The sequence below is a fragment of the Puntigrus tetrazona genome, chromosome 17 (assembly GCF_018831695.1).
Source record: "Puntigrus tetrazona isolate hp1 chromosome 17, ASM1883169v1, whole genome shotgun sequence".
Lineage (NCBI taxonomy): Eukaryota > Metazoa > Chordata > Actinopteri > Cypriniformes > Cyprinidae > Puntigrus > Puntigrus tetrazona.
The window spans coordinates 795,144-810,567 of record NC_056715.1 but is presented as its reverse complement, the minus strand read 5'-3'; the positions used below and the strand labels follow the sequence as shown (position 1 = coordinate 810,567).

The window sequence follows — 15,424 nt, the reverse complement described above, 5'->3', positions numbered from 1 at the left end:
GCTACATTTCATCACATTGGGTTCGAAATAGGATCCAGGTGTGAAATGATGTTTTGCACGTAGTCCAAATGTTAGCTTTGGAAAAAAAAGAGCATGAAGGTCGCATTATTTCCTGACATTTAGAAACTGCATGTGGAATTTATATCATTTAGATTTCATTCAGAACTTTTTTTCACATTTATTTATTTATTTTTTTTATTGTGACGCGCCGTTTTAGAACTAAGAGACGAATTAAATAAATATCGAAGAGCAAAATTATCTTTAAATAATGTATAAGATATCACAACGGAATAAACGCTCTGCTGGAATGCGTTTGAAATCATTTGCGTGCTTGTGTTGAATTATGCAGGTCTCTGCTGAAATCTGTATCTGTCACCGTGCATTTGAATGTATTTGCGTTTTTGCAGTTGTCACGGTCCTTCTCAGAGTGTTATTCAGTGCTTTTCTAGCTGATATTTCACGCAAGGCATAGAAAATAACCCACTCGCTGGAGCAGTTTTCTATGATTATATTACATATCCAGGGCAGTTTTGTCACTTTAAATCATCGTGATTTCTGAGCGTCCTTCGCAGTGTTAGCTTTAGCTCTTTTTTTTATGGTCATATTATCATGTGGTATGATTTTATATTGCATTGTTGATTAATGTGTGAGGGATAATGTAGAGTCATGGCAATCAATCTCATATCACCCTAAAGGGGGTTGTTTTGTGATTAATAACAGACTGTTTTTTTTTTTTGTGCAGCTATAGAGTTTGTTTTGAATTTATAGGGTATTTTTCCAACCCAGGCTCATTAGAAGAATATGCTTGTGGCCACATTTGTGCAAATATATTTTATAACCAAACATGAGATAAAACAACAATGGCGTCTACTATTTTTTCAGCTCTTTTTCACAATTGCTGTTTTGTGGGACTTGCAGCCCAGTGCGGTGCTGTACCAGGTGATCTTACAAGCAAGCTTACTTAAAGCCCTACATATAGAGCTGGTCATGTCACCAAGCCAGCAGAGAGGGAGCCCTGACCTCTGGGTGATCTGCATCCACTCCCTCTCGTTAACTTCCTGTTCCTGGACTATAAAGACTGCAGCAAAGCCACTCACCTGCAGGTTGCATTGTTTCGCCTGTCTCATAGTTAGATCGTTCGTGGATTATAGTTTCTGGTTTTGACCCTGTCTGTTCTCTGATTCTCTGATCGTTTGCCGCCTGACCTGACCTTCTGCCTGTCTCTGGATTTCGTTATTGCCTCGCCTCCTATATATCTGTTAGCCCTGTTTGACGCCTGCCTGTTATGACCATGCCTTTGTTTAATAAAAGCCTGCACATGGATCCGCACGCCTCAGACCGCTCATTCGTGACAGGTCATGTGATTAATACTGAAATTTAGTTTTGAGGTCATAAGCGTACTATTTATACTATACTAGGAAAATTAGCCTTACTATAATTTCTGCCATAAGTGTTTCTGATCTTGCACATGATATGTGTTTACTTCTGTTAGGTTTTCATATTTCAATTCAGACCTTTTTCTCAGAATTGCAAAACAAACAAAAGTGATGTAAAGTCAGGAAAAAGTTACAGTTCATAGCATATATGTATGTATATGTATGTATATATATATATGTATATGTATATATGTATATGTATATGTATATATGTATGTATACATATGTATATGTGTATATATATGTATATATGTATGTGTATATATGTGTATATATGTATGTGTATATATGTATATGTATATATGTATATGTATATATATATATATATATATATATATATATATATATATATATATATATATATATATATATATATATACATCTATATATATGCATAATATACTCAAAAACATCTTGGTTGCTTTTTTTCTGGCGGAAGCAGACTACATACTATAACCATTTTATCATCTTATCAAACTTCATGTTTCTCTTTTGTTAATTATATGCATGCGAATGCATATATTTATTTTCAGGTATGCAATATGCATAATTTCTTAAGTTACTGAAGGTTCCGAATTCTCTTCTCTTTTTAAATAGCACGTCCATCTACAAAATATTACTTTATGGCTTGTTTGTAGTCATTTTACCCTTTTTTTTTTTTTTTTTTTTTTTTTTTTGACGTCTGCCCGATCCCATAATTCAGCCGGAGTTCGGCTGTGGCGTGTTCTCCCTCGCCCCATTCTCATTTCATGACTCCATTATGTTCTGTTTGTTTTGCTTCAGTTTCCCTGATGGACTGATGATCTAAGCAGTTTGGTTTGGGACAGGGAGGTTTACTCGCTCGCAGACAGACAGAAAGAAAGAAAAAAAGAGGCTTCTGGAACGGAGCGAGACGAGTGTAAGTCTACCTCTCCGTCTCTTTACTTCCCCCTTTTTGAACCTTCGTTTCTGTAGGAATTAATGCAAAAACCACCTTTCGCATTTCGCCACCTCTAACAACTTGTTTTACTTTAACAAGTTGACTTCGCGCTCTGGAAGTGCTGGAAAGTGAGACGGAAAGAGAAGGAGCTTGGCGTATCCCACTCATGCACGTTCCCAGTCATTTTCCCATTGTCTCTCTCCATATGTCCGTTGGATGCTAGGAAACAGCGGAAATCCTTTTCTTCGTAGTATCCCCCAGGAAGTTTTTCACAGGCGTGCACAATCTTTCCTCCGAGGTGTCACACTTCTAGACAGAAAGCGAAAGTAATTCGATTTGTCTGTATGTAGACTCTGGAAAGGATCTTTGCTTTATATGGATCTATGCGTTTGTTTTTATTCATAGCTTTGTTGCCTGTATGATGGAAACTGGGAAGATGGGAGATCGGTAGGCACATCTGCTTTCTAAAGCTCTTGCTGTTTTTTTATTATAATATATTTAATTTAGTTTTTGTTTTGGTAACACTTTAGAATAGGTAGCATTTATTCACTATGAACTATGACTTTTCCCCTTAAACTCTTAATTTGCTGCTTATTAATAGTTAGTGAGTTCGTTTAAGGTACTGTAAAATGAGGCATTAATATGTGCGTCATTGCTACTAATAAATGGCAAATATTAATAACATGCATGCTAATAAACCACTAATAGGTGTAACCGTAAAATAAAGTGTTTTTTAATAAAGTGTGTTAAAAGACTTTTTTTTTAATTGATGTTAAAACCGTTCATTAAAACTTTTAATTTGAACATCGATAAGAAATAGTTCTTGTGCTAATTAAATCAGCATATTAGAACGATTTATGAAGGATCGCGTGACACCCGAGTAACGACGCAGAAAATTCAGCTTTGCGTGACAAAAATAAATTGCATTTTACAGTATATTCATATAGAAAGCGGTTGTTAGAATTTGTAAAATATTTCACAAAATTACTGTGTTTTTTATCAAATAAACCCAGCTTTTTTGTGCATAAGAGACGCGTTTTAAAAATGTTGCTACTACAACTTTTAACTGTATCCTGTGGATTTGTGGCTAAATATATCGGCTTTCATACGGAGTGATTTTAGCACACGCACTCCATGCTTTTAAGGTGGTATTGATTAACACGGGAAACAGCTTGGATGACATGAAACCTAACATTACCGTAACCTGCCCCCGTTCCCATCCCATTCGGGTCAATATCAGTGGCACAGCTGCGTACGGTGACTCATTCAGCTGGAAACATAAAGCAAATAAAAGCCGTTCACTGAGTGACTTCCTGTGGTCCCATTAGAGAGATCTGAGATATAACTCTTTCCGCCTGGCGTTAGTCTCATGCCTGGAGTCTGTCGGATTTAAATAGCTTTAATATCGCGGTTCATGCAGTGCAGTATCCACTGGCTATATATCAACATAAAGAGGGTTGTCTGTTTGTTTGCATACAGCCAATATTGGCCATTAATCATTATAGCGCGGAAACGTCCCACGGTGACTGTAAATAGACGCAGTGTTAATATGTAAACTGTGAAATCGCTGAGATGCGTACGCGATATGCTGTGATATTTCACTCCGTTTGTCTGTTTTCACAGCTTTGCACTCCAGACTAGAGTATGTGAGCAGCGCAGGGATGTTATTATAGAACATAAAAACCGTAAAAAAAAAAATTCGAATGTTGAAAAAATAAAATATAGAAATGTATACTTATTTCAGCTAATTGCCAAAGCAGCATGTCTTTCATTTAGTGAGTTGAAAAAATAAATAAAAATAAAATAAATTTACTATAAAATAAATAAATAAATAATATATATATATATATATATATATATATATATATATATATATATATATATATATATATATATATATAAACTAAATGCAATAAAATTTATAATTTTAAAAACACAACTAAATAAAAATAATTACAATTTTCTTGTCACTTGTATGTTGTCAGAATGCGAATATTGCCCTAAATATTTGTTCTAAAATGAGTGTGTGGCATTTGGATGCTCCAGGGGCAGGATCAAGAAACACTGATGTAATAAGTCCGCGCTTGATGCTCCAGCTCATTTCATAGACATAAATAATTCACACTCGTGTCCAGAGATGCTGTGACTCAAGCAGCCTGCGACAATGATGGGCACAATGCGAACAATGCAATTTATTGCACATCTATTCTAAATAAATGGTTGCATAAATGATTGATTGATTTATTCCTTCGTTTGTTTATTTTCCAAATGCAATATTTTTGTAACTCTTTTGTCTGTTTCTGGTAAAATGATGGGAAGTCAGATAGTTTTGTCAAACAGAAGCTAAATTGCAAGTTCGTGGATGCAGCACCACATATAATGTAGTTTTATTGGACCTTAATCTGCATTAAATGGTAACCTTCAAATGTACATTAAGGTGACTAGATTAAAAAAGAAACAAAGAGATTTTCTAGTTCAGTGGTCAATATATCAGTGAAATATTGCTTCTTTTTTGCTATTAATTAAAAACGGGGACAGTATATTTTTAATTGTGTTAATTGAGTTCCTTGTATTGATTAAAAGGAAAAAAAAAACTGAATTGGAAAAAAAAAAAGTAAACGGCAAACAGATCAAAATAGTATTACAATTATGAATTTACAAAAATACATTACAAATAAAACAAATACATATACATATTTAACAAACATTTAACAAAGCGTTTTCACATTGTGACAATTTTATTTTAAAAGTCATTTTATTTTATTTTATTAACTTTTACATTTTTACAAAATGGATCTTTACTGACTCTAAAATCAGGCTCATTATTTTACATTTTAGGCTCAATTTAAGTGTGTTTTTTCTGCAAATATAATAGCAAGTGCGTTATTTGCATGTTTATTGTTCGTGCATATCGAAGAGTACTTTTAACACCTGTCGTTTTGATTTTTCTGAACAGGTATATCCGGACGATGTACCTGGGCATCCAGAGTCGACGGCAGAAGGAACACAGGCGGCGTTTCTACTGGGCCATGATGTACGAGTACGCTGACGTCAACATGCTCCGGCTGCTGGAGACCTTTCTAGAGAGTGCCCCCCAACTGGTGCTACAACTCTGTATAATGATCCAGAAGAACCGGGCCGAGACACTGCAGTGTGAGTGAACCCTACCCTAGTGGAGTTAGTCCGCTCGGCTAAAGCTTAGCGCTTCAGAAAGCGTGATAGATGCTAGCTAAACAGATGCCTCTACATCGGCGCTGTAGGCCAAAATTGAATCCCGAAATCCATTGTGCGTTATTGTGCTTCATCCCGTGATCGGGAATGAACAACGACTTGTGAAAGTAACACTTTCTGGCACCTTTTACAGTGCGTGCAAGTTTGTCCCTCGCTAGGGAAGTAACGACGTTACTAGAGATGTTTCACGGATCGAGATGCAATTGGAGGTTGGGGTTTGCATGCATGTATCTCTGAGTCGAATTTACAGTTTAGTTCCTGCTAAAATACAGTAGAACCCTGCCTGAAACGCAACAGAAAAAGGGCAATGATGGGAATTGTATTAACAATGGAATTGAATGTATGAAATAATGGAAAGTATAATGGTGTCTACTGGTATTTGATGGATTCTGTTGGTTAAATCTTATTGGAAAAGTGCCCAAAACACACAACAAAAAGGAATTTTGTTATGGTTTTACTGGGAAAAAGTTATTGGTATTTTAATGTAATTTCTGTGATGGTTTCTATTGGGCTTCTATTGTTATTTTTAGCTGGGATATACCTCAGTATAATGTATTTTAAAGCACAGTAGTATTTATGAGCACAGCGCTGCTTTGTTAATTGAAAGAGCGCAGATAAAGCCTTAGTTTGTTCATGTAAAGAGATATCTTTTATTTGTGGTCACGTATTGTTTGTATGCATTTTTAATTATTGTGGCTTAGAAGCGATTTTAAGGCACTGAAATTCATCGGCAGTGAAAGAGAACTCGTTTTGCTGCTTTATGGGCCAAGCACAGATAAATACATACTGTTATATGCGTCAAAATGCCGTTTTCGCAAGTATCCCCTTAAGTGAAAGCAAAAGCAGAGAAAGATAACATGCGACAGTATTTTGGAGCTCTTAAAGCAGCTCTTAAAATGTCATTCATGTTGATCAGACAACAAAAGATGTGACCCTGGAGCACAAACCCAGTCTCCATAGGTGGGTGTAGTTGTAGTAATAGCCAAAAATACATTGTGTGGGTCAAAATGATTTTCTTTTATGGCCAAAATCATTAACATATTAATTAAAGAACATGTCCCAAGAAGATATTTTTTTTTATTTCCTACCGTAAATATATTAAAACTTATTTTAGTAATATGCATAGCTAAAACTTCCTTTAAGCAACTTTAAAGGTGATTTTCTCAAAATTTCTATTTTTGCATCCTCAGATTCCAGATATTCAAACGGTTGTATCTCAGCCGAATATTAATTATGTATAATCATCTCAATTTAAAAAAAAACACTCATGACTGGTTTTGCGGTCCGGGGTTGCAAATGGTCGCAGGATAAACATTTTAAAATGCATGGTAAAAGCAGGTGCAAATGGTCACGTGTCTTCAAATGTCAGGCGGGAAAAGGCGCATGTACTGAAGCCTGTCTCTCATCATGAATGCCTCACAGGTGTCTCCTCCGTTGCCTCCCTACTCTCGCTGGCCTGGGTCCTGGCTTCGTACCACAAGCTCCTGCGCGACTCCAGAGACGACAAAAAGAGCATGAGCTACAGAGGCGCGCTGATCCACATCTTCTGGAGGCTTTTCACCATATCCTCACGGGTGCTCTCCTTCGCCCTCTTCGCTTCCATCTTCCACATCTACTTCGGCATCTTCGTGGTGGTGCACTGGTGCGCCATGGCGTTCTGGATCGTGCACGGCGGCACGGATTTTTGCATGTCCAAATGGGAAGAGGTGCTCTTCAACATGGTGGTGGGCATCGTCTACATCTTCTGCTGGTTCAACGTGAAGGAGGGCCGAACCAGGTACCGCATGGTGATCTACTACTTTGTGGTGCTCGCCGAGAATACGGTGCTTACTTGCCTGTGGTACGCCTACCGAGACCCGCTCACCACCGACTCCTATGCAGTGCCGGTGCTCTGCGGGGTTTACCTGACCTTCGCCTCAGGGGTGGTGTTCATGGGCATCTACTACGGGTTCCTTCATCCGATGGGACCTAAAATAAGGGTGCTAGCCAGCTCCTGTTGTGCCGAGCTTCTCTGGGGACTTCCGTTACCCCCGGAGGCCGAGCCCATGGCGCCCACCCCTGGGCCGAGAGCGTCCCAACCCACTCCCAGCCGGGCTTCCATAGGGGCCTTCGGCCAGCCGGACGACGCCTCGATGGACACCTGCCTGCCCGTGTTTCAGGTGCGCTCGCCCGAGCCCACCACTCCCTTGGGCCGCTACCGGCCAGAGGGACCTCTGATCAAGATCGACATGCCCAGGAAACGCTACCCGGCCTGGGACGCGCACTTCGTGGACAGGCGCTTGCGGAGGACGATAAACATCCTGCAGTTCATCACGCCCGCCACCGTCGGGATCAGGTACAGGGACGGACCGCTGCTGTACGAGCTCCTGCAGTACGAGTCGTCCCTGTGACGTCTGCCACGTTTCGCGAAATGCATGCCATTCTGGTTTCCGTATAAATGCGTACCTGTGCGTAAAAGAGCGTAAGCATCGAGCGTTGCACATTTTTCTTTGACGTGAAAAGCCTCCAGAAGATGTGTATATATTTTGTATGTATATACTGTCTCTTTTTTACTATATCCGTTTAGAAATGTGTCCCCGTGAAGGGATATGTATGCGTCATGGTGTTTACAGCCAGAGGAAACCATTACATTGGAAAAATGGAGATCGGTGGACCACATCAACACCGCCTTGTGTGGGTTTTTTTTTTATATACTAGCTACTAGAGGTTTATTTTTACATTTGGGTTGATCAATATGCTCAAGTGGTGGTTTATATACAGAAAGCACTTGTTACAAACCTGGATTTTCCACTTGTGATTTGCATTGGCGATGCAATCAAAAGTCACTTGTTTTTGGTTAGAGCTGTCGATGTTCATGGAGGGATTTGGCGCTCTTTAGTGAATGAATCCCCTTTACGCTGACCTCTGCAGGTGAGAATCCACCTGTCAGACAAAATCCAAGTGGCATTCATTGTCTGTTTGCCTTAAAATCTGTATTTAGTTTGTTAAAGTGTCTTGAGTTATTGTATTCTTTGGTTATTAAAGAAATACCTCATTGACTCTGTATAGCACAGTTGAAATCCGTTAAATCCTTTGCACAATAAGTACGGTTAATATTGCACAGAGAATCAGGTTGGATCTGTTAAGTGGGAATTTATATTAAAAATTAAACCATAAAAGCACACAGCTCTCGCGCGGTTTGAAGGAGCGGTTTTGTACAGAGAATAGCGCGTTGAATTGTTTTATTTTTCCAAGCTTTGTTCACACAGCGCGCCAAAATCCAGATTTTAAGCTAGTTAAATGATTTGTATTATTTATTGCATATTTATTGCATTTCTAGAAATGATGCATTTATTATGTCATTCACTAGGTTTAGCATGACTCCACTGACCAAGTGTGGAAGCGTGCAATCGTGGCGCTGCCGGGTTCGATTGGAAAACGCATTCGATTCGGCTGCCGTGTGAACATAGCACTTGTTTTATCCCGTCAGAAACAAGCACAGAAAACCCTCGACAAGGTGGCGTTGTATGAGCGGTCCTCTCCATTCTTTCCACCTCTTTTCGAGCATTTAGACTGCATAGTGTGTATCCGGTTACTACTCTCATCCGTTTGTCTGGTCTCATCATCCAAAATTCCAAGTAATAAACTTGTGAGGTGCAAAAATGTGGCTGCGGTTCTCAGAGGAACCCTGACCCACATAATTTTTCCTATGTGTAATGACTTAATTGTCAGTTTTTTAACGTTTATTTTATTCTAAGGTGCAACAAGATGCTAAGCTAATGGCATTTGAAGTTATCTTTGCCTGAATATACCTGAGTGTATTTACACAAGTAACCTTGGCAGAGTCTCACCAGGAGGATGAAAATTGCCTCAACACACAGGGCTCGCTGCCGCCCCGCAGCGCGAAACAAAGCCAAATCACATCCTCTACTGTAACAGTCTCTCTCTGCTATTGGTGCATCCAGCCGCCTGTCAAGGTCGTGCTCCTTGCTGATTGGTGCTTATAGTGAAGCGTTCGTTTCTTGCTACCTAAGCATGCAGTTTGCTTTTTGGTGCTACTCTGATTATTTTGCCATGTGAAAACTGGGGGATTATTAAAAGTGCACCAAGTATTTTTTTTTATTACTATTTATTTTTACTGCACGTTCGAAAAGTGTTTTGAAAACATTTTTGCTAGTGAATTTAATAAAATATAGCAAGAACGCAATAAATTAGACATGACGTTTTCAAGTAGAAAGGTTTAAATATGAATTATTGGAGAGCACGAGAAATGGCTTTCTCCCGCACAAAATTAAAACTAAGCTATTTTTAACTGTGTGTGTGTGTGTGTGTATATATATATATATATATATATATATATATATATATATATATATATATATATATATATATATATATATATATATATATATATATATATATATATGTATATATATATATATATATATATATGTATACGTGTATATATATGTATATATATATGTATATATGTATGTTTTTTTTTCTTCTAAAAATAAATGTTAAGTATATGTGACTTTGATTAATTTTTATAAATTAAGATTTATACATCATCTGAAAGCTGAATAAATATGTTTCTGTAAATAAATGTCTATTTGAAAACTATTTGAAAATCTGGAATCTGAGGATGCAAAAAAAATCTAGATACCGAAGGAAAATCTCCTGCTGTCCAAATAAAAATCTTAGCAATGCATTTTACTAAACAAAAATTAAGTTTCAATATATTTACTGTAGGAAATGTTTAGCACATGATCTTTACTTTAATATCCTAATGATTTTTGGCAGAAAAATCTATAATGACCCATACAACTTCTAACAGGTTTTGTGGTCCAGGGTCACATACTTTTAAACAACATTTTCCATCTTTAATTCATTGCAGTACGTTATTGGTTAGGATTGTAGTTCTGGCTTTGAATTTGGCCTAAAAAAAGGTCTTAGAAAGCAATGTTATTTCTTTTGAAAACGTAGCTTTGTATCTCTTACTTCATATTTAAATTACAACAAAACACGCTGAACTCAACTGCACTGGTCTGTGAAACACGAAGAAAAACGTACTTGGTGCACCTTTAGGTAGGATTGTCCCCAGCATCATGGCCTTTGTTTTTTTTCCCCCACACGAATTCATTGCCATTTTGAGTTTCCAAATCAGAGCGAACCTGAAGCACGCGGACTTGGTGCACCACATAGAGGAGATCGCATATGTCCTTGACTCCATTGTGCCTGCTTTGATCCCAACAACCAGATGCCATACAGGTGCATCCAGCAGGTGAAAAGGGTTCTTGCCAGGTTGGAAAAAGAGCTTGAGATCGATCTCCAATTGGCACGCGTTTCCCCTCGAGTTGCTCTTTAACACTGGGTCTCTCGACTCGGCTTCCTCCCTGGTTGCTGCTAGCCCTTCCCTCACATTCACATGTGGCTCAGGTGTATTCTGGTGCAGATATTCACGTTTTAGATCTCCCTGCAAATATAAATCGCTAGTAATAGGTCATCCTGAGGACGGTCCTCCTCCAGCGTTCATTTCAAGGCTGTGTGTGTGTGATTTCTGTGCATGTTTCGCTTTGATTTCGCTCATCCACTACATTCTGGATCACTGTTGTTTGCTGGAGAAACCTGCATTTTTCATGCTGTAAGTGTTGTTTTTTTAATTTTTTATGTTTTTGATGGCTGCCAGATGTGCCGTACCGCATCCCGTCGGTGCATCTCCACTCGTGCACATCTGTTTTGTAAATATTGGTCACCTATCGGCCTCTTCCGGGCGCTAACACACTGTGATCAGTTCTCCTTCTAACCAAGCAGTGAGCGTTTAGATGCATTCAGCTTGTCGAGTCCGAGGTCTAGAAACAAGCTTCCGCTGCTGAGGACTGTATTATGAAATATAAACACCTCAAATATTACTGTCGTCCTGTTAAGACACCGCTCGCAATGACGAAGTCAAAATAATTTTTTTTGTTTACTCAGGCATTTTGTTTTCCTCTGACGAACTTGAATATGTCCAACTGAAATATTCATCAGCTACTGTCAGAGAATGCAAGGGCTTCCTTGATACGAACAGTATTAGACGATATCGCAGCATTCGCTTAATAACATAGGTGTATATTATAACGATGCCTTTATTATTATACCTTGTATTATGAAAACCGTGATATATAATAATGAAGCATTCAGCTAATGCCGCTATATTAAACTAGAGCCTTATTTACTGGTTCCGGAAAGAACCTTTAACACCCGTGGATCTCTATAGTGGAAAAACACTCTTAAAAATGAAGTTTCTTTATCGGAATCTGTGGTTCCACGAAGAACCTTTAACATCACCGGAACCTTTCTATTGTATGAAAATGTTTTTGTAGATCATTACATTTGAAAACGAAGGCACTCCGGAATCTTTCCGTTCCGCAAAAGGTTCTATACAGCGGAAAAAAGGTTCTTATGCTTTTACGATGAAGAAAACCGATGGTTCCTTTAAGAACTGCTCACGGTAAGGGTCTTTGAGGTTGTTCATTGGCATCGCTGTGAAGAAGAAGAAGAAGAAAAAACGCCGCCTTTATGAGTGAAGGTATTTTAGATTATTAAAATGGTTCTTTCGTGAACTGTTCATTGGAAGATTCTTTTCAAGGAACGCAAAACGGTTGTTCCGTGCGAAGAAATAAAAGCCTATTGGAAGCTTTATTTTTAAGACTGCACTTGATTTTCGCCGACATCTTAAAGATGGCATCGGTCATGATGTCATCATTGGGATGCCATGTTCATTTGCCATTATTCCATTTTTTTCACCCATTTATTTTACCCCGTGGTGCCTTAAAACGTCGGTGCTTCTAACCGCCAAGGCAACCAGTTCAGCAAACAACAATGCCAGTATATTTCTATTTTGTTTTCTTTCAAACGTGCCAATGCAGTAAACGGAACTGTACATAGACACGTGTAACATAGCAACGCGGCAGAACGATGACGTAAACATTCCAGCGTCGGCATGGTTACGTGACCGCATTGGAAGAGACGCTCCACGGACGGCGGCGAAGCAGCACTGGACATCAGCCTCGTAAAAAAAATAAAAATCGGCGTGAGAGGGCGAAGGTTAGGGCTAAGGCGGATCTCCGCGTGCCGTGTCCGGTGCTGCTTCACCAGCGACGAGAACGATATCTTCAAGGTGCTAAAACTGAACCGTATTTTGTATATTCAGTTTTAAATGTATAGATTTGTTCTTGTAAAGCCTTACCTTGTACTGATCGGCGTATCAGACTGTTCATCCAAAAGAATTACAGAACAGAAATGTCTCGTGTATGGTGTACAGTAGGAGTATACGTTTCGGTTGTTATGTACAGACATTTTTAATCTATATTGTTTTGTTTTTGTGATTCGGCGTGGGAACTGCTCGATGAATATGATATAGACATTACAGTGTTGCTTATGTATAGAATGTTTCTGGTAACCCTGTAATGCTACATTAGCAGTTAGCTAGCATACGGTTTTATTCATTTTACTCTCCTTGGCACTGAAATATTAGAGGATGAGGTATTTTTTTCGTACGTTTTTCACCTCGTCGTGACTCTTTTTATTGAAATGGTCGCGTTTGACCTTTCCGTTGTGAATTTGAAAGCGTTTCACATGACGCGGGATACTGTGTGTAAATAAGCGACTTCACGTTCAAGCGGGATTGTGAAAAGAACAGGTTCGGAACGACGGTAAACGAACACAACTTCAACAATCAAAATGCAGTTCCTCAATTCCAGACTATGCAAAAGTTCGATTTTGATTTACTGTTTTCGTTTTTTTAAATCGAGGCATGGGAAAATTGCTTTGCAGGTGATTTGAAATGTTTTATATCTGGTTTGTGTTTTTTTTGGGGTTTTTTTTTTTTGTTTAGACATTAAGAGAATATGTTGGACAATTAATGAAATTGCCAAGTGCGTTCGAATCATTTCTTTTGAAGGGTTTATGAGCGGTAACAGTTTAGAAGAAGTCAAACGCAAAAGCTAAAGTGTTATTAGATTTAGCTTTAAAGCTTTATATATATATATATATATATATATATATATATATATATATATATATATATATATATATATATATATATATATCGACTGACATATATTGTTTTCCTTATTACCCAAGTATTCTTAAACTGAAACTATTTGGTGTAAAATGCAATGCAAGCCAAGCCGTTATGTATATTTTCAGCCGGACATTAATCCAGATATGAAATCCCAGCTGTCGGGTCCCCAAGGCAAACCAAAGTTGTTTCAGAAATACCCTTTCAGATTATAAATATTACCTTTGTCGTAATATCACTGCTGATCATGTCGAACACAAGAGCGTATTCTTTGGTATCCAAACAGTACAAATAGTGAACTTGCTTTGAGAAGGAATGTCACTTTTATTTTTTTATCCCACGTATGATTTATTCACAAAAATTGGTTATACAATATAATATAAATACTATATATATATATGGTACACGCATATATATATGCTGAAAAGCACAGTGCAATATATTTTACCAATACTGATACGTTTCCTATTTGTATAATTCATTCATGATCAACTTTTTTGTGTTCTCAGAGGTAGCTTTGGGTGTTTTAATGGAAACTGAGTCTCATGTTTGCCATGAAGCTGATTGTCTGACGGGACAGAAACGATAACAGCAGTTCATTCCCACATAAATTCACGTTGCAGTTCCTGGGCTGTGTCGAAAATCCTTTCGATGAACGTTCCTTTTACATACCGTTTAGTTTTTGTAAATGGACGATCGCCCTCGGCCAACAGGAGTGTGATACGCTTTAGTGCATGAACGTCGCGGGTTTCACGGTAGCCTTTAAATTATAACGGGACTCGCGTGAAGAATAAGTCGTATCTAAGCAGAACTACAGGATATTAAACAAAGTGTTTTAGCTCTCTTATGGCCTCAAGTGATTATTCAGGTTCTTCGGTGAGACGTGGATGGTAGTTTTTCACGTTTTCGCAGAGTAAAATCTCAACACGCGTCGTATTGTAATATAGAAGAGGTTTGTGTCACGCAGCGCGAAACTCGTTGCAAGCAGGAGTCTGAATCGTCTGAGGTCCAAGTGTGCGCTGTGTAGAAGACATCTCTGTTGTATGTATTAATGAGTCCTAGATTTTGCTATATGCATCCTTGTGGAATGTGAAATTGAATGTTTTGTGTGTTTATGTATCAGTCTGTACTGAACGTCAAGCACAGCTGAACCCGGTTAAACGTGCAGGGAAAGTTACTCGATAAAATTTGTTGCACTTTTATTTGACTTGCTTTTGGTTCGGCAGATTGGTTAGCTCACGCAATAATGGCTCAGGCCATCCTTGACGTGGACGAGTTTGTTTCTTCGTCAGATTTGGAGAAATTCAGCATTCCGTCGCTTGCTTGCGGCGGATGGGTGCCGTCGAGAACGAGAGATAAAAACGATCCGCAGCGCTTCAGTCCATCGGTCCGTGTCTCACGAAGTGCAAAGCTGTGTTTTTAGCCATTGCTTCTGTTATTATAGATCCATAATCTTTAATAACACACCCTCCCCTTCTTTCTCGCGTCGAAATCCACCCACATGCTTGTTTTGTGGAGGGTTTTCACTTATAAACGCTTCTTAATTCGTGCGTGTTTCTCTCTTTCACTGGAGAATGCAAACAGAGGACTGGTTTTATCCCAGAGCGACAGTTTAAAGTAAAATCGGTATTAACAGTGGATCCGTTTTGGAGTGGTGTGGATTACTTTTATCGGCGGTTTGAGCTCCTGATTCCGGCGGCACCCATTCACCGCAGAGGATCACTCGTTGAGCAAGTGATGGAAAGCTACATTTCTTCACATCTGTTCCTGTGAAGAAACCAGCTACATTTTGGA

The 15,424-nt window shown here is 38.6% G+C and overlaps 1 protein-coding gene across 1 annotated transcript in view; it reads left to right on the top strand.

Annotated features, from left to right (window-relative positions):
* xkr6a (XK, Kell blood group complex subunit-related family, member 6a) overlaps window positions 1-8,433 on the top strand; it is a 15,594-nt gene extending 7,161 nt beyond the window's left edge. Inside the window, exons 2-3 of the mRNA XM_043262412.1 lie at window positions 5,312-5,508; window positions 7,009-8,433. Coding sequence (XP_043118347.1) covers window positions 5,312-5,508; window positions 7,009-7,976 — 1,165 coding nt within the window. The 3' untranslated portion in view covers window positions 7,977-8,433. The remainder of the gene's footprint in view (window positions 1-5,311; window positions 5,509-7,008) is intronic.
* Window positions 8,434-15,424: the final 6,991 nt, after the last annotated feature.